Genomic DNA, 21,567 nt, shown 5'->3' with positions numbered 1-21,567 from the left:
CTTACAGATCAAAACCTATTATTTAGTTAATCAGTTTAAGGCAAACTGTGTAAAGTATAGATGTGATGTAAATTCCAGGAGGGTTAGGACAAACCATTAGTGAATAAAATCACACTCTGAAGTAAATGATGTTAAGGGTATAACAAGTTACAGCTTGATTTAGAGTTTATAAATTTCCTATACTGTACATGAAAGATATGAGAGATAGTGATCCCTCCTAGTGTGGGGGCAATTGCTCCCTCTAGTGAGTGGGTTAATTAATTTGCTCTTTAATATTAATATATAATGTAGAAAATAAAATAAATTAAAGAAAAAAATAAAGAAAAAACACTGAATGAGAAGATGTGTCCATTTTTTTTACTAGTACTTTATTTTAGTTGTCAACATAAAGCAGAAATAACAAAATAGATAGATCCCATCAGTTTTTTTTCAGCTTGGGATACAGGTCTATGTTATAATTAATGTTTATAATTAATTTGTGTAGGTAAGATACATTTACTATTAGTTTTCAAATATTGGGGGGGAATTAAATATATAAGCAAATTTTACCTTTGAAAGTTTAGAGCTGTATTTAGCTTTCATTCAATCTTGTATTTGACTTTATACATCAACAGAGCAAAAATTATGGGACAGGAACTGGTACTGTGTCTCATGACTTTTGTCATGTCACACGGAAATGAAAGAACGCTGCACTGGCCTGTGGGATCTGCATGTAGTGCCTTGTGCATTAAATTTCTATGTAATTTTATATGAGTACATTCTGTATTAGTTACTTATCCCTTCACAGAGACAATTCTAGCCAAACACCACCTGTCATGATCATTACCACCCACAGCACTGTCCACTGTGGGAAGTAAAACTTTGATGTATGATGTAATATCTATGATGTATTCCTGACTTTGAACGGAGCAATGTTAAAGGCTCACATAACTTCAGAAATGGAATGCTCTATCCATCTGGCACCGACATTGTATCCTCATTACAGTGCATTACAGTAGAGTAAAAGTGATCATAACAGGAACATAAAATGTTCTAAAATGTCCAACTTCCAAACTTCACCAAATAGGATACATTTTACACCATTTGATTACGAGTTCATTATGTACCTCTAATGTCACACAGACGACCCATCTGGGTATTCTGCAGTATGTCAAATCCTGTGAGACTGCGACGCTGCTGCTCAGAGTATCCTACACACACACACACACACACACACAATCTCAGTGTCTCTAATGTGAGACAGACAGATCCTGAAACAGACTGCTCTAGTTGAAGCGTATAAATGTAATCAAATGATTAAATGCATCTGAACTATCAGAGTGTGGCAATAAAAACAATAGGGTTCAACTTCTTAATTATCCAAGCTCACACAGCACTCTCCTCAGCCACCCCCAGTGTAAATACAGCACTCCATCTGCTGCTAATTACCATTCGCACTCTTTACTTTATCATCTGCAGTACCCACTGAGCGCAGGTCAAAGCACAGACAGCTCTGGCCATTAAAGTTTATCCACTGATTTAAATCTCAACTTTACTCAAATGTATTCATCTACATACAACTGATCTATAATTACTGATTTTTGTGACTTTTTAATGAGAGCATTCATAAAGGAATTAGTCCTTGATTACTCAGTCATGTGGAACAATTAGGACACCCAGTGAAACCTTTATCTTTTTTAGGACACCTGATCTTCATTTGCATAATACTGAAAGATGGTGGTCATATTGTAATACTAGGGATGCAATGAAACTAACAGAACAAAATTAAACAACTGGTCAAAGGCCCAATACTATATATGTATTTTTTTGTTTGTTTTACAGATTTTTACCTATTTTGACAATTGATTAACCTATATGTATTTTGTCTTGCTTTTCAAATAAAAAAACTATTACAAAACTATAATAATTAAATAGAATAAATATTTACTGAATTTTAAAAACATTAAGATCCTTGCAGACATACCAACAAAGCAAAGTACTGTTTGTTATAAATTCTTATATTATACTCTTTTCATTTATCACAATAAGCCACATAATAATTTGGTTGCCTCACATTTGGTAAACACCTGCTAAATGAAAATAACTGAATTAATGTATTTGTCATTTCTCAAATTATTTTTTAAATGTAATAAACAGAAATATATTTTTTGTGGAAAATGTTGAAACCCCACCACATTTAATTGTACATAAAATGAGTAAAATTAGAATCAGGTGCAGGTGATTAGAGCATGGATAAGCCGGAGGTGCTTGTCTTATTTTAAACCTCAGACATTAGTTTGGTTGGCTCTTGATTGTTAAAGTGAGTGAATGGCTAAATTAAATAAGCTGGGATGGATTTAAGATTTCACAACAATAAGAAATCAACTGTTCCACTGTCCTGAAATTGTAACTGTAGTTGATGTGCTGCACCTGATTTTAATTTTAGCCATTTTTAGTACTCTATTATAAATATGTGCAATTTTTTTCCAAGCATGTGCTGCAATTCTTTATTACATATTGTTTTATAGAAAATAAATTTTCAGTTGTATTTGTTCAGTCACAGTATTTGGAATAAATGTATTGGGACACCTGTTTATTCTTCGGAAATCATCGCTGTATTAAACAAGAGTTTATCCTGCTTTTGTTGGAGTAACTACCTCTACTGTTCAGGAAAAACTGATGGAGCATTGGAGCATGGATGTAAGAACTTCTGATTTGCATTTGGTATTGAGAGTATTAGTGTGTTGAAGATGTTGGATGATCACCACCTTTCCGCATCCCCAACTCCTCAGTTCATCCTAAAAGTATTGGTCGGACCATCCTCTTTCCAGAGAACACATTCATTTATTTGCTTCAAAGAGTGCTATTTTATTGGGGGGACTGGACAAGCTACTTGTCCAAGATCAATTATTCATGCGCTTAAATATGTTAAAAAGGTTTACATTTAGTGGGTAAGACAGATAGAGAGAGAGAGAAGAAGAGAGAGAGAGATTTGACTTGTGACTAGTGTACCTAATGATGGTACATGGATAATGGTCCTCCTGGAGGTGCTGAGGTGTTTCCAGTTGTCTGCCAGATACTGCCCAGAACAGAAAACACAGCAGAATAGTTAACAGTGACAAGGCATATATACACACACACGCCTCACCAGCCGCACACTGGCAACATGAAGGCAGCAAATTACACCCATCTTTCTCTCTGGGCTTTTGTGGTGACAACCCAGGCATGAATCACATTCATTAAATCAGCTAAGTACATACATCAAAACATCTTCCCTATATTAATTCAATTAACAAGCTACATGATGCTTTCTGCCAGGGGTAGATTAAGGCTTAATTAACATAGTGTGACTGCTTAAAGGGTGGAAACGTACACAAGCTCCTTGTCCGCTCTTTTAAACTGACTGACGCTACGTACAAATGAACGTGTGGGGGCTAATTAAAAGACATGCTACATTCATGAAGATGTTACAGGGATGACAGCACGGAAAAGACATCTGCTCTGACAAATGGAGACGATGGTACTCGCCGTGTGGGTGTGCGAGGCCCCTGTAATTCCATCACTCCAAGTGCAAGTACCTTGTGGAAAATTCATTTGTTTCAGTCTTGTTTAAACAGCAGCAAGGCAGAAAAAGCAGGTCCCTGATTTATAGTGACTGGCAGCGTTTTTACTGAGAGCTAAAGCTGGGAGGTGCTTTTAGGATACATGGTGTATATCACAACGTTTAATTTTATTTGCGGATTGTGAACCAGATAGAGTAAATATAAAAAAAGATTTTTTGTTTATTCAAAACAATCGGACAATTGATAAAACTGTACAAATAAAAATAATGGTATGATAAGTTTGGATAGCACTACTTATAGTAATTGTATTTCCAACGACTTCTTACTTCTGCTTTTTACATTTTAATGCAATTATCTGTATTTTCTTCTCCTTACATTTTAAAAATAGCTTCATTACTCCTATTTAATTTTAGCTTTTTTTCCATTCTAGCTTCTGATCATTAAAAAACTCTATCCAGATAAACCACATCATCCAGATAGAGTGAATGAATTTGATTGTGGTTGAATGAGAAGTGTATATATACGAAAACATATACCATTCCAACACCCGATTTGTTTATACGTTCCATCAGATCTGCACGTTACGCTACACTCCAGCAAAAACATAGCAGATGTATGTAGACTAGTATGAAGATGAGCCATGGCAGAGACTCAAGAAAGCTCAAGCTAAATGTTCTGAATAAGCCTCTTTAATATATTTGTACTAAAATACACTGTACCAAAAATACATTTATTTTTAATGGGCATATACTGTTAATAACAAATAATAAATATTTAAATAACTTCCCCACTGTGTGTTTAAAACGCTTCATACAGTTTGTCATCATGTGACTCTGCCCTGTCCAGGCCAAGCACAGTATAATATACTTCTATATACCCATTCATCACCTTTTGACGTGCCCACCTTTCATCACGTCTCAAGTCTGTGTTCTGTGACATGTAAGCATTGTGGAAGTGAACTCAAAAACTGAGCAAATATTGCCTTTAAAATAATTTAGGAGTCAAAAAGCAATTAGTAAAAATCTATTTTAATGATCTGCAGAACCAAAACATACTCACTTCCACCTCTAGTGTGCACTTATGACTACATATCAGTGCAATATAAGAAATAGTGAGGCAACAATATGTATGTATGTATGTGTGAGTGTGTTCGTGTGTATGTGCCTCACCTCGGCCATGCTGCGGTAATTCTCCAGTTGGCGAAGGCGAGTCGCCTGCAGGCTTTTCCTCACACGTCCCACCTGGGCGTGCAGCAGCCAGGAGATAGCGATGGTTTCAGCCGCCCATTTGCGCCTCTGTTGACGCAGGTAGGCGGTGCGAGCCTGGTGGCACCTCCAGGAGGCTTGGATGCGTTCAGCCGCCGCTTGCCGGCCCCCCTCACCCCGGTACCGCTGGCCGGGCCGTTGCATCAACTCCCACACCTCTTCTTGGTTCTCCAGCACTGAGAGGAGGTGCCCCACACCCCCACCACCCCAGTCCAGCTCACCAGTCTGCATCAGAGCCACCAGCCGTTGGTCACACACTCGGGCGTGCGGCACAGCATATTCCTGCATCAGTTGTTCCAGCCGCCAAAGAGCCTCCATAAGGGGCCCCCAACACAGGCAGTACTGCTTTTTGAACGCACAGAATTCCGTACAACATGGGTCAATCCGGCCGTCTACTATGCTGAAGCAGTGTTTGCTAATGGGAACTGGTGGTAGCGCTGGAGCACACTGAGCACAGAGAAAAAAATTGTGAGAGTAGTGTACACAAAAAAACAATGAATTTTACTGCAAACCACTTCTGTCTGCCCACCAGTTCACAAACCAACTTCTCATTTAATTCAGTATTTCTTTTTGTTTTACAGTAAAAATGTGTATATAACCCCTAATAACAGGACAATAACATAATAAACTACTAATTTTTATAAAATCATTTAATAAAATATTGTATCTTAAAGTATTCCTAGTGCTCTCCAGACATGTTTTCTTTTCCTAACATTTTATACGTTTTTCATAATCTCGAATAGAAATTGTTCTGCAATGTGTAATATTACTGTATTATATTACAGTAAAAATAGTTTTTATTATTTTCAAATCAACTGATTTTTTCAAAATAAAACTGTGTTGTTACACCTCAAGACTAACAAAAATGGACACGTTATTTGATTAACAAAGAGTATGAAATTTGTTAAATTTATTACAAAATTTAAACATTCATATCACAGCCAAATAACTTACTGCTTAAAAACCTTATCATACAGATCATGCCACAAGACAGCATTTTCATTACAAAACCTTATTTACTTGATGTGAAAATAATGAAAATACTGAATTAAATAAGAAGGTGGAATAAGTATCCTGTACTCCAGAAGATTTTAATGGGCAGACTATTCCCAAACCATTTTCCAATTAGTGACCTATATGAGAGTGTCTAATGATTGTAGGTATAAGGTAGGTTCATTTAATGAACTGGCAACACAGTATACCATCTGGTGTGAATAAATATCCTATCTAAATATCTAAATCAACTGGATGTATGGGTGCACAATGTGTTGTGCATATCATTTTATAATGGGTAATAACATATAATATAATAATAAATAAATAACAATAAAATGTATGATTTCACAATAATGATTTACAAAATTATACTAAAAATATTAATTTCATTGTTTAAGAGAAAATAAACACAATGCTGGACTATTCAGCACTCTAAATAGGGATTTTTCATTTAAAAGGTAAATTTAGTCCAGGATTAAGTTTAATCTATTTTGGAAAAAGTAACCCTATGAGTACTATGGGGTATTTTTAAGCATTTTTATTGTATACAAATACTAGTTTTTACTAGCACATACATACTAGTAAATACTAAAATACATACATACATAAACATGAAGACTAAGGACTAATTATGCTCTTTTTGTACTACAACTTAAAATCTTGGAGTGTGTTTTAGAGGTACTGATGATATCAATAGTACTGTGAAAAATACTATATCACCATAGTTTACATTTACAAAATACCCAATTTTATTTTGATATTTTGACACGCAAAAAAAAAAATAAGTAGTGACAGAATTTAAAACTGTTCAATTTAAATTGTTGTCAAAAACTAATGCAAGTAAATGTGCAGTTGTTCAGTGTTAAATTTTGACACTATTAAATGATTTACTCAAAAACTATAGTTATCCCAATAACAACATTTTGCCATGATATGCTCAGAAAAATGAGTTAATTTAATATTATTTTATTGTATGGTCCTCCTAACTGGATTTAAATTGTGTATCAATTTCAAAAAATGAAATTGTAAAAATGAAAACCTACTTCAGTGCAAAATTTATTTTAAAATAAAAAAGTATGTTTCAAATAAACCTAGTTAAATCGTAAAATTTTAAGCCTATAAAGTATTTTTTCCAGTGCGTGGAGGTACAGATTGAAAGTCACTGACTAGTGTGAATCCATGCATGCATGCAATGACCGTGTCATTTACACCATTTACTATAAGTGCAGCCAGAGGCTATTCTTGACACACATAACATTAGCATGGAGATATAAAATGCTACTGAAAAAGAAAAAGGAAAAATTGAATTTCAATCAGGTCATAAGCTGACAAATGAGAGTAACATTAAGTGATTAGCTTTCATGGTATTGACCTAACATGCTCTGTGACCCCTAACAGATAAGATGATACTAGAAATGAACATCACTTTGAAAGTTGCCAATGTAAAAAAAAAAAGTGAGTTAAATTCATATGCAGTTGTGTCTATGTATTGAAATCTTAATCCTATCACCCCTAAGAAAAGAAATATAGCAAGTAAATTTTAAAGCAGCTGAATTTTATTGTAATACCTGAGGACTGAGAGGGCTGAGTCGAGCTGGCCCTTGGGGGAGTTTGCTGTCGGAGGCAGCAGTGGGAGGCGGAGTGGTGATGGTCCACGTGGGCGGACGATGAAGGTGAGAGATTCTGTGTGCCTGCACAATATCCTTACTCTGATTCACGTCCGTCTGCCGTTTTCCCGCTCTTTCAAACATACCTGTCCAAACATCACAGGTAAACAGAGTCTACAGTCAATATTTTCAATCTGCCTGGGCAGGTTGGGTCCTCAGTGCTTATCCAGGTTATCACAACCCATCTGTTACAACTCTTATCAATCTGGCCTTTCTTTTTTGACCTTTGATGCTCATCAATAAGGTGCTTCTGTCTGCAGAACTGCAGAGACTGTAGTTCTAAAATCCTAGAACAGCAGTTACAGAAATACTCAAACCAGCCTCGCTGGAACTAACAAACATGCTACTTTTTAAAATATATTTTCTTCTCCATCTGATAGTTATTTTGAACAATAGCTAAAGTTGCTGGCTCATATGCAGGATTTTTACATATAGCACTGTTGCCATACAATTTTCTGGTCAGTAGATAGACACATATTCCTTAAGTGCCTTTAAATATGTCTAATTTCTATATTTTTCCAATAATATTAGTTTCTTGCTGCTGAGAAATTGAGCTCTGAACATTTCATACAATTGCACAATACTATATATTTTACATATTCTATTCCAAATAATTTTGATGCATTTGTATTAGTTAATGCATCGTGAAACATTCAATATAAATAATTGCTGCCAAATTCAATTAATGTCAAATATTAAAATACAACAAAAATGGAGATACAAGGTTTATGTGTGAAAGTGACGGTATCTAACACTGGGAAATGTAATCTCTTTTGTATTTTAACAGTTAGACTACTTTGTCTTTTACCAAAGAACATTGTAAATGAATTCCTTTGCCGAGCCCTCCATAAATTTCCAAAAGACATTTTGTTCTTGCCCACTCAAGCATTTTCATATTGCAAAATAAATGTTTGCTGTGAATATAAATACATATTGTGGGGATTCAGAGTAATGATGTTTAGTTTGAAATAACTATATTACACTATATCTAGATGATATCTAGATGATACTCACATTAAACTGCAAGTGGAAATTACATTTCATAAACATTGATCACTCAATCCACAGCAAGCTCCCTGATCCACGAAGGCTGTAAATACATAAAATGTTAGTGTGTAAAATATGTCTGACCTATCTTACTGGGGCTGCTATCCTTGGGCTTAACAAACGTCTGCAAGCAGAGATCAGCTGCTGAGGGTGGTGGATCTTGCTTTTCTGGACTGGCAATGTCTACAGTAAAAAAGACAAAAAAGTCATGAGGAAATTATGTGCAAATAATTCATACAGTTAATGTACACATGTATACCATAAGAATAGATGGGTGAATGGGTAGTTGACTAAAATGGCAGTCGATAAGTTTTAGGTGAGAATGTGCAATTGCACCAAGCAATTTTAAAATGTGCATTGTGGTGCAGTCTCCTTTTCTAAATGAATGTATCTGTTGATTTTAGCCAGATATATTCAGTTCTAAACCTGTGTTTATAATGTTTAACAATGTATAAAGTGGAATATGAAGAAGGAGTTTGCTGTTCTGATATCTTAATGTTTGCAATAGCTCTTCAATCAGCGTTATTAGCAGTGCCACAGTTGGTCAGGTATTAAGGAAAAGCTGTCATAGCCAGAAAAAAGGTCCTTCCAGACACATTGTTTTATGGAAAAATAAATAAATAAATAAATAAATAAATATATATATATATATATATATATTGTATTGTATACACTGATACCATTTATTATAATATTATCCACCCCGGAACAATACTGCTTTCAGTTTTAAAATTTTAAGGACTGCTGCTTAAGGATATATTTGGAGTGCATTATTAGTATCATGACATTCTGGATCATTGATTTCTGTTACAAATCAGATAAAATTCTTCTTTTTAATAACTCAGTTAGGAGTGTGCCATATCATATTGAGTGCAATAATAAAATTAAATTTTCATTTTGTTGCCGAAGTGTATTCTTGAAATGATTTTATAATTTTAATAATTCAGTGTTTTGTCATATCGCCAAGAGTATAGTTATTGCAAAAATACCATGACATATCGTGATATTATGTTAGGGCCATATCCCTATCCATATTGGGCAGCCCTATTACAAGTTCTTACCTGCTTTCATGTCGTTGGGACATAAGTGGAGGTTGTTGTTCCGAACCTCTGCAGGTACAACAGCTGAGCTTCCCACCTTAGGACTGGTATCCACTTTTTTGGCTCCCACCTGGAAAGAGTGTAGGTCGGTCTTTTGCTGTTATAGGAAACTGGGCACCACTGTGTCATCTTTGTTGCCATCAAACACTTGAAGTCATTAGAATTCGTTTGACAGTGTAAACAATGGGAATTTCTCCAAACAGCCATGAAAGACATTGTACACACACTGCGGAATTGTAAAAATGAGCTGCGATCGATAGCGCTGTGGTCGAAGGTCAGAGGTGTTGTATTGAAAGTGTCACAGCAAGGGGTATTAAACGAGTGCCTCGTGTCTCGCTAAGGCAAAAAATGATCTGCCTGCAGGCTCCGCAGCCAAACCCAACAGCACATGGCGAGCGGAAAAGAAACACGCTCCACTCAATAGCTTGCTCATGGAGAATGCTATTAGCTTCGGGTCACTGACTAGATTTGTCCCTCCGAACAAACTTTGTTGTAAAAAGGCTGCAAGACGGCCATCCATTAATCAGGCCGGTGGCAGCTTGTAGATGTCAAGAAATATGGTTTCTTCCAGTGCTTCCACTCTCTCTCTCTTTCCCTCTGTATTTTGTTGGCTGCCAGAGTCTACGAATGTAAGCGCTTTTGTGAAGGAGCGCGCTGATGTTGTGTGATTACAACCAACAGATTTTCCGCATTCATTAAAAGAAAGTTGGAGCTAGGATACAGGCAGTTAATGACATTGTAAACTAGCCAATAAGCCCCCTTCCCTCCAGCAATCAATCACAAGCTGGCAATGCTTTCTGGAGACTCTGAGCATGGTTCAAACTGTTTATTTTCTCTGTCGGTTTCTCTCGAGTGAACAGCTGTTTGAGATCTACGAGAATTAAATTCCATCAGAGCAATGCCCAAAATGGTGCTACTTCCCTGTCCCGTAAAACAGCTCATGAATCAAAAGGCAAGAAGTGCTCCGCAATAATTCATCACAGAAATAAGTAATCAGGAGTGGCCCAACTGCTCGTATTATCAGGAATGCAACATCGACTCGCACAACGATAATCTTAGCAGACGGGTCATTTTAATGACTACCAGTCAATCAGGCAAACTGCTCATTATGTAAAAAGATGGCATTACCTCAGGATATAATATCATTAAGCAAAGAAGCAGATAAAAGGATGTTAGCTACAGCAATTTTACAGCCTATTAGAACTAAGAATGAAATGATGGTACTCAAAAAACTCAAATATAAAGATATACAAAGGCAACTTGATAAATCTTAGCTCTTGATATTGTGTTTATATAGTCCTAGCCCTAGCCCTTTATATGTTGGACATATATAAACCTGATAATGGTTAAAATGTATGGAGCCCCTCTTTTACCCCTCCATCCTGCTCCTCCAGCCATTCTGGCCTGTCTTTAATTTTTTTCACACCAGTGAGCTCTGTGACACCGCACCACTGCCTGCCAGGTGTTTGGAGTGCCTCGGCTGAAAGGCACACAGCTGTGGAAGTGGCACAAGCAGGACCAAACCAAACAGCCACAGAAAGAACGAGCAGCTTCGGAGGCACTGAGGAGAGCTGGCGCAGAGACTTTGAAAGCAGCGGGCAAGGCGCCAGCGGCTGCCGGCTGGGTAAACCACGGCTGTCTTATTGGCATGCGAGAACAGGTACCGGCACCTGTCCTGAGACAGCTGTAAAGCAGCAGCCCATACAACTGCAATCAGGCACCAGCACCCCCTCAGAAGAATGCTGATGTGCAGCAATCTGCGTCTGTCCACTCTCGCCAGCCAAGTCTACCGTTGTCCACCGCAGCAACCTGACAGCCTCAGCCCCCCGCCTCCCCCCATGACAAGCACAGGAAGACATAAAGAGAGAGACAGAGAGGAACAGAGCAGAAGGGGAAGGAGGGGAAAAACTGAGCACTACAACAAATGGTGACCTTTGCAAAGATTAATTTGTTTACCAAAATGTTTTCAATGTCACTGCCACAGCAAGTGACCTTCAATTCACATCTTCTGTTTGGAAGCTTACTGACTACAGTCATCTGTTAATACTGGCTGCCCCATCACTTACTTCAGAGAATCATGTGACATATGCTGGATTTAAGGCAGCAGTCAGATAAGACAGATCTTGGCTACTATCAAGTAAGTACTGGGAATTCATCTTAATTAGCTGCTGCAATGACTGTGAAATGGCTGTGAGATACAAAATAATGCAACAAGAATCAATTGCTTAAGCTAATATACATTGTATAAACACACACGGTGTACATCTAGGAATAAGACTAAACTCTTAATGTCATTCATAAGCTTGTCATCATATCAGGCTATTTAAAATGTCATGTAACTTATAGTACACAGCAATTAGGCTCTCTGTAGCCTATAAACATAAACTAATTAGAACATTTCCAGCACTTTTAGTTACTTATAGCCTCTCATAACATTAAAAAAACAAAAGTGAAATTATCAGTGGTGCTTAAAGTTTGAATTTTCAAAAGTATTACAGGTTTCTTGCATGCCTAGCTTGTTTAAGATCTATATGAAGTTTAGGTCACAGGCTAGGAGGAGAGGAGAGTTTTATTCCATGATTTTTGTCATATCCTATAGTAGCTAAATAACACTGACCTGTGGGATATGTGGATAAAACCTCATGCACTGAATATGGATCTAATTATTGCCAGAGTCTCGTTTTGTATTAATTCTATTGAGAATTTTATCCAGACACCAATGCTCACAATAATTACCAGCCACTGTGAAGTCCACTGTAGGTGATAATGCTTTCTATGACGTATTCACAATACACGTGACACTGTGGATCGGAGAAAGGTTAAATGCCCTAAATGTTATACCTGACAACTTACAAAATTTATAAACACTTCATGATCATTTAACATACTACTATCCTATGACTTTTGTCTGTTTATGTTTGATTAGCAACAGAGGTTATGTTCATAAATTTAAAAAAAACTTGCACACTTACATTGGACCCAGTTTTCTTCTGCAAATCAGGAAGCTGAATTCCATAGTTCTGGTGAATGAGCTCTCTGTTCTTTGGGTGAGAAGGGTTGTATAGCAGTCGCATGGCAAACGCTGCTTTGTGCTGGTGAATAGAAAGTAGAACATGGGTCACTGATATACTGAAGTTGTGCTTGAGTGCCCTGATAGTACCAGCCAAGAGTTGCTAAGAGTTACGAAAAATATAGGACACCCACCTTCTCCCCAGGAGATGCTCCAACAATCATGTATTTCCGAGGTAGCAAGTTTGGGATGCTCTCGGGGGATGGCTGCCTATTGCATTGAAAGTATAATTTACTGTTCAAACAGTTCTCCTGTATTCTAGTCTAGATGATAAAATGTGGACTTTCAAATGTTTCATACCATTTGGCAATCTTCCTAGTTTTCTTTTTGTTGTCTTCAATAATAGGAAGTGTCGATACTTGTTTATTTACAGTCTTCAGATATTCCTCTGCATGTTTCTGAATGAACAGCACAATATATATACAGTATATATTTTTTAACATTTTATTGGACAGAGGTGGGGAAACTTCTACCAAATAAGCATGAGCTTGTCTGATTCTCATTTCTTCATTATGTAGTCACTTTAATTGATTATCAAATGGTGATTACAAATATAACAATATTGGATCAGGAAATGACAGTCATAAGCTCAAATCATTCTTAAACACACCTACTAAACCTGAAAGATGGGGTGATCCAGGTGCATTTAAGCAGGGATGAACCCTAGGTTAAAGAATCATCCTGATCTCAATAAAAAGTGCATTTGTCAGTTAATGAATCTACATTCAATCTTCAATCATATTTAGTTAATAATTCTGTAAGTTCCAATGGTGACAAAATTTGTATTGTTTTACAACCGATCAAACCATCAAACGATCATTTTGTTATCCCAAAAAGAGAATAGCACATCGCTCTTTTCAGAATATATTTTAGCTTTAGCGTTTAAGCTTTATAATAACATTATCTTAATTTATAAATGTTTTACTCTTATTCAACCTGTATTTAAATGCTGTGAATGAAGTGCTGTGAATCATCGGATTAAAAAGAATGAAAGTAGGAAGCGCAACTTCATACAACCCCATATTTTGATATTTACTGATTTTCCTTTAATAAAGAGAGAAAATGACCTTAATGCCAATCTCAGTCCTGCTTATCGCCGCATCCAGCACTTGAATGTCCAGTGTCTCGCCTGGCTCAGAAATGATTACCCGGCTTAGACTCTTTTTCAGCTGACTCAAATCATTCTGCACCTGAAACACAGAAAATTAGTTCATTAATTCATTAATTAACTGACTTAAGTAACTAGTGCTTTTTATTGTCATTTAAGTAGATAGACAATACATACAAAAATAAATCTGTAAGGGGGCAAATACTTTTTCATGCCACTGTAATTACAACATATACAGTATGTGTTAACCTAGGGAAATAAGAGTAAACTTAATCTCAGCCATGAGAGTAAGATATTTTAAGGGGCCAGTTTTGTTAAACTTACACTTACACATAAATAGTATAGTTATGGTAACTTAACTAGTTAACTAGTTATGTTTTATATCTTTATCCATACAGAAAAAAATAACAAATAACCTCTGTATAAGACAGGATTAAAATAAAGTTTACTGGAAATCATTAAATTTTCTTTAGGACTTATCCAGTCAAAGTTATATGGCGTTAGCTAAGTTCACTAAGCTAGTTAGCGTTAGTAAGCATTAGCTAACCTAAATGTTTAGTTATCTGTAACTTTCAAACTCCATAAACGTTGGCCAAAAGTTACCTGTACGAGTATCCGCCCAACTTCGTCTCCAGTTTGAACAGTGTCCGCCATTGTTTAGGTTCTTTAGTTAAAACCTAAAGAGAACAATTATCTTTCAGGGTCCGTTTAAAAACTTTTTTATTCAGAAGCTGCTAAGCTAGTTAACTAACTTAGTGCTGCGTTTGTCTTTGGTTTCTACAGCAAGTGAGTCGCTTGGCAACGACGGAATTGCGCGCGCCTCCGCTCTCCTGCACCCACAGAGACAGAGCTGATAAACTGACTCATACCTTTCACTCATATTTCTAATGTAAAGTGTGGATTCCTTATAAAAAATATGTTTTTACTGTTGTGCTTTTATTATTTCCAGATTAGAGTATATATAATATGATCGTGAAATAAATATAGCCTAAACTAACGAATAAATAAAATGAAAAAGGAACAAACAAAAAAAATGAGAACAGTAAGCAGAAGCATTAAAGTAAACCCTCACTAAACATAAAGAGCACACTACTAGAAAACAAATGTATTTATTTATTCAAACATTGCAAAATAAGAGCACAGGTGCACATCATCAAAGTGACACAAAGGGGTATAGAGTGCTGCAAAAATAATAAACAAATAAGCAAAATAATTAGAATACATCATTTAAAAAACTGTAACCTGACACAGAACACTTTCATAAGTTCAATCACTATAAATAAAGTCGCAAAGTGTGGTCACAAAGTGTGGAAAAAAGTAATTAAACATGAATGGGATTTTACTGGGTAAATGTGGAGTATAAGGCTTTAAGTGGCCTATTATTAATACCTATTATTAAGGATTTAACAACAACAACAACAACTATTATTATTATTATTATTATTATTATTATTATTATTATTATTATTATTATTATTATTATTATTATTATTATTATTGCCTTTGACCTTTAAGACTTAATTTGTCATGTTTAATCCGGAAAAGTTTTTTTTGCTGAAAAATGTATATATTCAAAGATGTTTTGTTGTTGCTGAAATGTAACACTTTATGAAACGTCTTATAATGGTTAATAACACAAAGAATACTAAATATATATATATAAAATGCAATATGCAATATATATATATTGCATATATATATAAGCTTATTTTATAAATTGTATTTCCTTATTCTATACATTTTATATTTTCTTATAATATACAGTGTATATTTTCTTATATTAGACATTTTATATTTTCTTATTTTATAAATGTTATATTTCCTTATTTTATAAACAGAGCCCGCGTCAGTGCGCCGCGGTGCTGTGTGGAGGAGGTTGGAGTTGAAAGGTTGTGAGAGCGGTGTTTCAGAGAGCACAGCACAGCTATTAGCCGCCCAGCTCTCAGCATCAGTTTATCTTCTAGTGTGTAACCAGATTCAGACATGTCGGCGGAACCAGATGACGAGAAGACGACCATGCCCTGCATTTTAATAACCAGCTGCGACTCTGGGTTTAAAGAAGAGGAACTAGTCAGACGTAAGAAAGCTTGTAAACACGGGCTAACAGATAGCTTGCTAACGCTATCTGGTTAGCTCGCTAGCAAAACATAGCTAAGGGTTGCTAAAGCTAAAGACACATAGTTAACCTAGCTATACTAGCTGGCTGGCTAGGGAGTTTATATCATAGTTAGTAGTGGAGGTAAACGAATGTAGACTTCAGAAAGTGAACAGAATATACAGCTGAGTAAACAGAAAGCTATTTTTCTAAATGTATCGGACTGTTGTAGACTTGCCCTGCTCTGTGTTTATATCCAGCTTAGCATCCAGCAGATCAGCTGTCAGAATGGAAATACTCCTGCACTGGTTTATTTTAATAACATCTGATTTTATCTTGAAACGGTTTGGTGTCACCTTTAAGGCTCCTAAAGCTATGTCGTCAGGGTTTTAAATGTCCCAGGTTAGGTTTAGGTTTGGTTACTCTAACTACATAACCTATTATTCATACATTGTACACATTTATCTGTAGTTTCTGTAAAGTATTAGATTGATGAAATAGGAACCTCTTGTTGCTAAAAGTCATTATATACCCTAAATACCCTAAATTTAAGCATCAAGTAAGGTTTATTACTGAGGATGAAGCAGCCTTTCTGAAATATGAAGTACAGCATGATGTCCAGCAGTTGGCAGTGTTGAACTTACAATAGCAGTTGCTGAAATTTAAAGCTTTACACTTTTCTTTTTTCTGTTTGTTTGTCTTTTTGTTTTGATGTATTTGTGATGTTGGGTGTATATGCTGTGAATTTGCCCTATTATTGCATCTATTTCTTCTTCCAAAATAATAACAATAATAAAAAAACTATTGCATCTATCTGCCTTAAAGTAGGAATGTAGGGATGATTTTAAGCGTCTGCTGATACTGAGTCCCAATCTGATACTTTGGCAATACAATAAAAATAAAAAAAAGAAACAATAAATCTAAGTTATCCTTTAAGGTTTTTTTTATGTAATTTTGAATTATAATTGAATTCATTTTGTTTAAAATTATTATATTTATCACAAAATAAACAAGTACAAATAGCCATTTTCTATAATGCATATAGTCTATATAATGAACTCATGGAGTTACAATGTAACTTTACATTATTTTATGTATCAGGTAACCAGATCTTTTCCACCTGATTCTGATCCTTTGAAAAATGACATGATCAAATCGGGGACAATCCCTACTTTAGAGGCATTTGGGTAACACTTATACAGTTTTTCAGTTGTATTAATTCACAGTTAATCATCTGATTCTTTCTAGAGATCTTGGGTACGTCATCATTACCAGAACCCACGAAAAGAGAGGATGTAGTAGTTTGGTATCCGTGGACAATCAACAACAAATATTATACTGCTGATGTTAGTCTCTGTGTGGTACCGAGTACCTTCAACATGAACGCAGAGGTTGCCCAGTCTATGCAAGCTTTCATTGTCTACTTTGATAGTAAAACTGTGAGTATGCAAAAGTATTTTTATAAATTTATATGCTTGATTTTTATTGCATTGTTGGATATTGATGCAGTTCCTCTCTTGATGATTGTCTGGATGTCATTGTATTACAGAAAGATGGTCTTAATGGTATCAGTCCATGGCTGTCTGTGGTAGAGGACCTTGCTCCAGAGGTGCTTATTCTAGTGTGTGACCGTGTGTGTGAAACTGGTGAGTGCTATTAGACAGCTATTTATATTCAACTTGCTTTGTTCATAGAGTCAAGTGTGGAATCAGATTTTTTCATTGTAGTAATGTTTGTCACCCTCCCATTGATTGTAATTAAAGCCTTGTTAAACTGTAAAGGCAGTATGATCACAGATTATTCAGACTGTAGTAGGCCAACAATTAGCAGATGTAGTTGTGTTTCCTTGTCTAATGATGCAGGTGTGGACAGACATGATGCTCAGCAGTGGTGCTTATCTCATGCATTTGAACTAGTGGAGCTCAACCCTCAGGAACTTCCAGATGAGGATGGTGAGAGGGATTTTCTTCTTCTTCTTATGTACAGTTTATTGTAATAAATAAGGTTTATATGTGAAGACATTGTTTGTGTTTATTACACCACAGATGACTTTCCTGAGTCCACAGGAGTAAAGAGGATTGTTCAAGCCCTCAATGCTAATGTGTGGTCCAGTGTAGAGATGAAAGATGGTGAGGTTTTTCGTCCTTGTTTTTATTATCACATTAGTTGAGTAATTATAAAAAGTAATTGGTCATTTTATATACTATATTCATGTAATACCTGAACATACGTACTTGAACATCTGTTATTTTCACAGAGCACAGTCAAGGATTTGGCCTGATGAGCAGTTTGGTGGCCTCTCGTCACAATAATCCACGCCCCATGCCAGAGACGCAGGTCAGCTCTGTTTCCTTACTGAAGTTATTAAAATTTAGGTTTTATGATACATTGTGCATTTGACATTTAAGACACCGGACAAAAAGTTTAACAAGCTGGTAAAATTCTCAAGAATTAAGAAAATTAAACCTATTGTGAGCCTAGCAGTAATCCAGCTTAGGAATTAATAGGAAAATACCTTTCTTGACATTAATAAAAAAACAAGATTCAGAACATTAGTCAAAACCATGTGGACACTCTACACAACCATTTCTGTCTGTTGCATAACACTGGCCATTTAATATCCATAGACAAACACTGGTAAAAGCTTGTTGACTGTTCCCATTTTAGATGGCATATCTACCAGGCAGAGGATACCTGTCCAGTATTGTTTATTTTACTTTAGTCTTGGATTCGCACAGTCATCCTTAAAGTTCTTAATAAATGTTAATCTTTGATGTCAGGACAAATCTGGTGCAAATTTCTGCATTTTTCAATGTGGTAGTTTACACACAAAAAAGTGTAAGGAAACAGTGAGGAAACATCATCTTGGAGGAAGGAATGTGACCGTGATTGACTATCACATTAACTTTTGTTGAAACACTAGAGCTCAAAACGTAAAGGGAACTCTCAAGGAAGAAAAATGCTTATCAGTGAGCCCAACTGCTAAAAACAGCTTTAATTTGCTGGGGAGCATAAAGATTGGGTTTTGCTGGAGCAATGGAAGGTCATGTGGTCTGATGAGTTCGGATTTAGCCTGTTTCACAGTGATGGGCACATCAGGGTAAGAAGAAGTAATGCAGTTGCTGCAGTTGGTCAGGTCTAGGTTCAGCAACAGTATGTGCGCAAAGAATTTGGTCAGCTAACTACCTGAATATACTGAATATAGACCAGATTATTCTATTCCACCTGATGGATGGTCATATTTCAAGATATTAACTCCCGAATTAATGGGGCTCAAATTGTGAAAGAGTGATTCAGGGAGCATGAGATCAGCATTTTCTCACATGGATTGGCAGAGAGTATATATTGCATATAATGCAGTCGTTTTTTTCTAAGATTTTAGAAATTTAATTAATTTTTTTAGAAGGTTTAGTTGTTTTCATGCTCATAAGAGCTCTCCAGAGTTTATGTATGGCTAGTTTACATTGTTTAAAAAATTGCGTATACATTATTAATACACTTATTCTTTCAAAGGGAACCTGACGCTGCCATGAAGATATAACTCCAGATTTGGGGACGTACGTTTAACAGATCTTTTATTTTTCTGCTTCACATTTTCAGGCACCATCAAACACAACAGATGAGAACACAGAAGGCCAGAAGACAGAAAGCTGTCACCAAAGTGAAAGTGTAGTGGACTCAATAGTGGGTGAGAGCTATAGAATATTGTGTGCAACTGCTCTATGCAGAGTAATAATGCTTTCACATATGATATTAATCGCAACTTCTCACATAGACCCTATGACTGACATGGACATTCAGGAGCTAGCCAACCTCACAGCTGGAGATGCAGATGTAGAGAATTTTGAGAGGCTCTTCACCAAACTAAAGGAAATGAAAGGTGAGTGAACATCTGAAGAGGTGTCAAGTACCAGCAATTAAAGAATATTCAACGTAATATTTAAAATTTCAGTGTCCAATTAATGTACGTGACTGTAATCTCATTTTGGAATTAATTCACTAGTGAAGTATTTAATGTTATTTGTAATTACTGTAGATAAAGCTTCTTCATTACCACATGAGCAAAGGAAGGTGCATGCAGAGAAGGTAAGAATGCTCAAATTTTATATTATCTCCAGCTTCAACTGTTTATCAAAAAAGGTTGGGACAATATGATAAAAAATGTCCAAAAAAGTTTCCTACATTTACTTGATTAATTTCATTTGTTAAAATGTTATTTGTTTGCATTTCAAGCCTTAAAAAAAGTTGGGACAATTAAGCATTTACCACTTTGTAATGTTGCTGTTCTTTCTCTCCACATTTAAAATATTTGAATACGGAGGACAATCAGATGATAAAATGTGTTCAGGGGTTTCTCCCATTCTTCCTGTTATCATGTCTTAAAGTGTGCAGTATGGGGGTCCTTGTCACTTTTTTCATTTTAACATTCTCCACATTATTAGATCCAGTGGGCAGTGTGTGCTGCATGTGGTTTTGCACTGGTTTGTTGAATTAGCCTATGTAAATTAACTGATAAAACAAGTAAAAGTATTCACTTTCTGCTATTTTTTTTCTTTTTTTATTGCATTTTCTATACTGCCCCAATTATTTCAGATTCAGGTTTTAGCAAAAAAAAAAAGAAAACATAAAATAATTGATGTGTATATAATGGATATTTGCACATTTCTGTCTGTTAGGTTGCCAAAGCATTTTGGATGGCAATTGGTGGAGACCAGGACGAAATTGATGGTTTGTCTTCAGGGGAGGAGAGCTAAAGCTTGAACCTCCTCCCTCCCAGATCCCAGTCTCTCCTCACACCAACTACCCAACTGTGTTGAGGGCAGGCTCACCTACCCAGCCTCAGGACCTAGTCTGTGGAAATCAACAACACATGAGGACAAGGGGAGGTGATGGAGACAGAGAGGTTTATCAAGACACTTGTTATTTTCCTCTCAAAGCCCCCCTCAAAAACCTCAGTAACCCAGTGCAGAGCCAGTGTGTGCTGCTGCCTGTTAAACACTATAGTCTAAGATGGAAGAAAGAGGGTGTGATGGGCAAGAGATCATTAAACACCTCCTTCGTAGATTTACAGGTTCATGCTTGGGACTCTCATGGTTTGTATAAAGTGAGCTGATTATTCTGAAACAGGTGGCATTCTATGGTTTGTTTATTTGTTTCTGGAGTGCCCATCATTTTGTACAGGATGTAAAAGGTTCTAAGTATAAATAGAAGTGGTTATCTTTGTGACCACTTAAATAATGTAAATTATGCTTTAATTTTATCAATCATGTCCATCAAGTCTTTATTAAATCTTGAACATTATCAAATTAAGTGTCTCAGTTTTTCTTTGATGGATTAAAATGTGATTTTAAACAGATTTGTACAGATGTGTCTCAGTCTGGAAGCCTGGCTGCTGAAATATGAGTGTTTGACAGTAACGAAGAATAATTCCAGTTTTAGATACACATTTTATTACAAATTATTATTCTTGAATTACAAAACGAGGCAATACAAGAAAATAGCTTAACAGTTAATACAAGGAAAGTCCTATGTAGGTAAAGCTGCAGAGAGAAAGCACTTCTTAGGCCCAAAAAAAAAAAAAAAACTAAGCAACAAATGGAAAAAGCGCACAAAATAAGTACTGAAGCCATAAGACAAAACCTTTAATTTCTGCCTCACTAGATTGGAATTCAGAAAA

General features: G+C 36.0%; 2 protein-coding genes across 5 annotated transcripts in view; one reads left to right on the top strand and one right to left on the bottom strand.

Annotated features, from left to right (window-relative positions):
• iqch (IQ motif containing H) overlaps positions 1–14,639 on the bottom strand; it is a 34,277-nt gene extending 19,638 nt beyond the window's left edge. For 3 of the 4 annotated variants that reach the window (XM_007249149.4, XM_049483482.1, XM_049483481.1), the window contains exons 1-11: positions 14,399–14,638; positions 13,755–13,877; positions 12,988–13,085; positions 12,822–12,897; positions 12,590–12,709; positions 9,579–9,687; positions 8,602–8,700; positions 7,372–7,556; positions 4,712–5,254; positions 2,992–3,058; positions 1,107–1,190 (exon numbers count right to left, since the gene is read on the bottom strand). In XM_007249149.4, coding sequence (XP_007249211.3) covers positions 1,107–1,190; positions 2,992–3,058; positions 4,712–5,254; positions 7,372–7,556; positions 8,602–8,700; positions 9,579–9,687; positions 12,590–12,709; positions 12,822–12,897; positions 12,988–13,085; positions 13,755–13,877; positions 14,399–14,449 — 1,555 coding nt within the window. In that variant the 5' untranslated portion in view covers positions 14,450–14,638. Of the gene's footprint in view, positions 1–1,106; positions 1,191–2,991; positions 3,059–4,711; positions 5,255–7,371; positions 7,557–8,601; positions 8,701–9,578; positions 9,688–12,589; positions 12,710–12,821; positions 12,898–12,987; positions 13,086–13,754; positions 13,878–14,398 lie in introns of all 4 variants that reach the window. The other variant, XM_049483483.1, reaches the window with a different exon arrangement.
• Positions 14,640–15,667: 1,028 nt separating this feature from the next.
• On the top strand, positions 15,668–21,196 carry aagab (alpha and gamma adaptin binding protein). Its single transcript, XM_007249151.4, has 10 exons — positions 15,668–15,872; positions 17,139–17,329; positions 17,440–17,536; positions 17,753–17,842; positions 17,936–18,019; positions 18,148–18,227; positions 19,491–19,578; positions 19,666–19,770; positions 19,927–19,976; positions 20,567–21,196. Exons 1-10 carry the CDS (start codon positions 15,779–15,781, stop codon positions 20,642–20,644), a joined length of 957 nt encoding a protein of 318 aa, XP_007249213.2. The 5' UTR covers positions 15,668–15,778; the 3' UTR covers positions 20,645–21,196.
• Positions 21,197–21,567: the final 371 nt, after the last annotated feature.

The sequence above is a fragment of the Astyanax mexicanus genome, chromosome 9 (assembly GCF_023375975.1).
Source record: "Astyanax mexicanus isolate ESR-SI-001 chromosome 9, AstMex3_surface, whole genome shotgun sequence".
Lineage (NCBI taxonomy): Eukaryota > Metazoa > Chordata > Actinopteri > Characiformes > Acestrorhamphidae > Astyanax > Astyanax mexicanus.
This window is presented reverse-complemented; position numbering and strand designations above follow the sequence as displayed.

Coding starts and splice junctions, on each gene's coding strand:
- aagab (XM_007249151.4), top strand. CDS start 15,779: ATGTCGGCGGAACCAGATGACGAGAAGACGACCATGCCCTGCATTTTA. Junction 17,330..17,439: donor TCTACTTTGATAGTAAAACT/GTGAGTATGCAA, acceptor ATTGTATTACAG/AAAGATGGTCTTAATGGTAT. Junction 19,579..19,665: donor TGTAGTGGACTCAATAGTGG/GTGAGAGCTATA, acceptor CTTCTCACATAG/ACCCTATGACTGACATGGAC.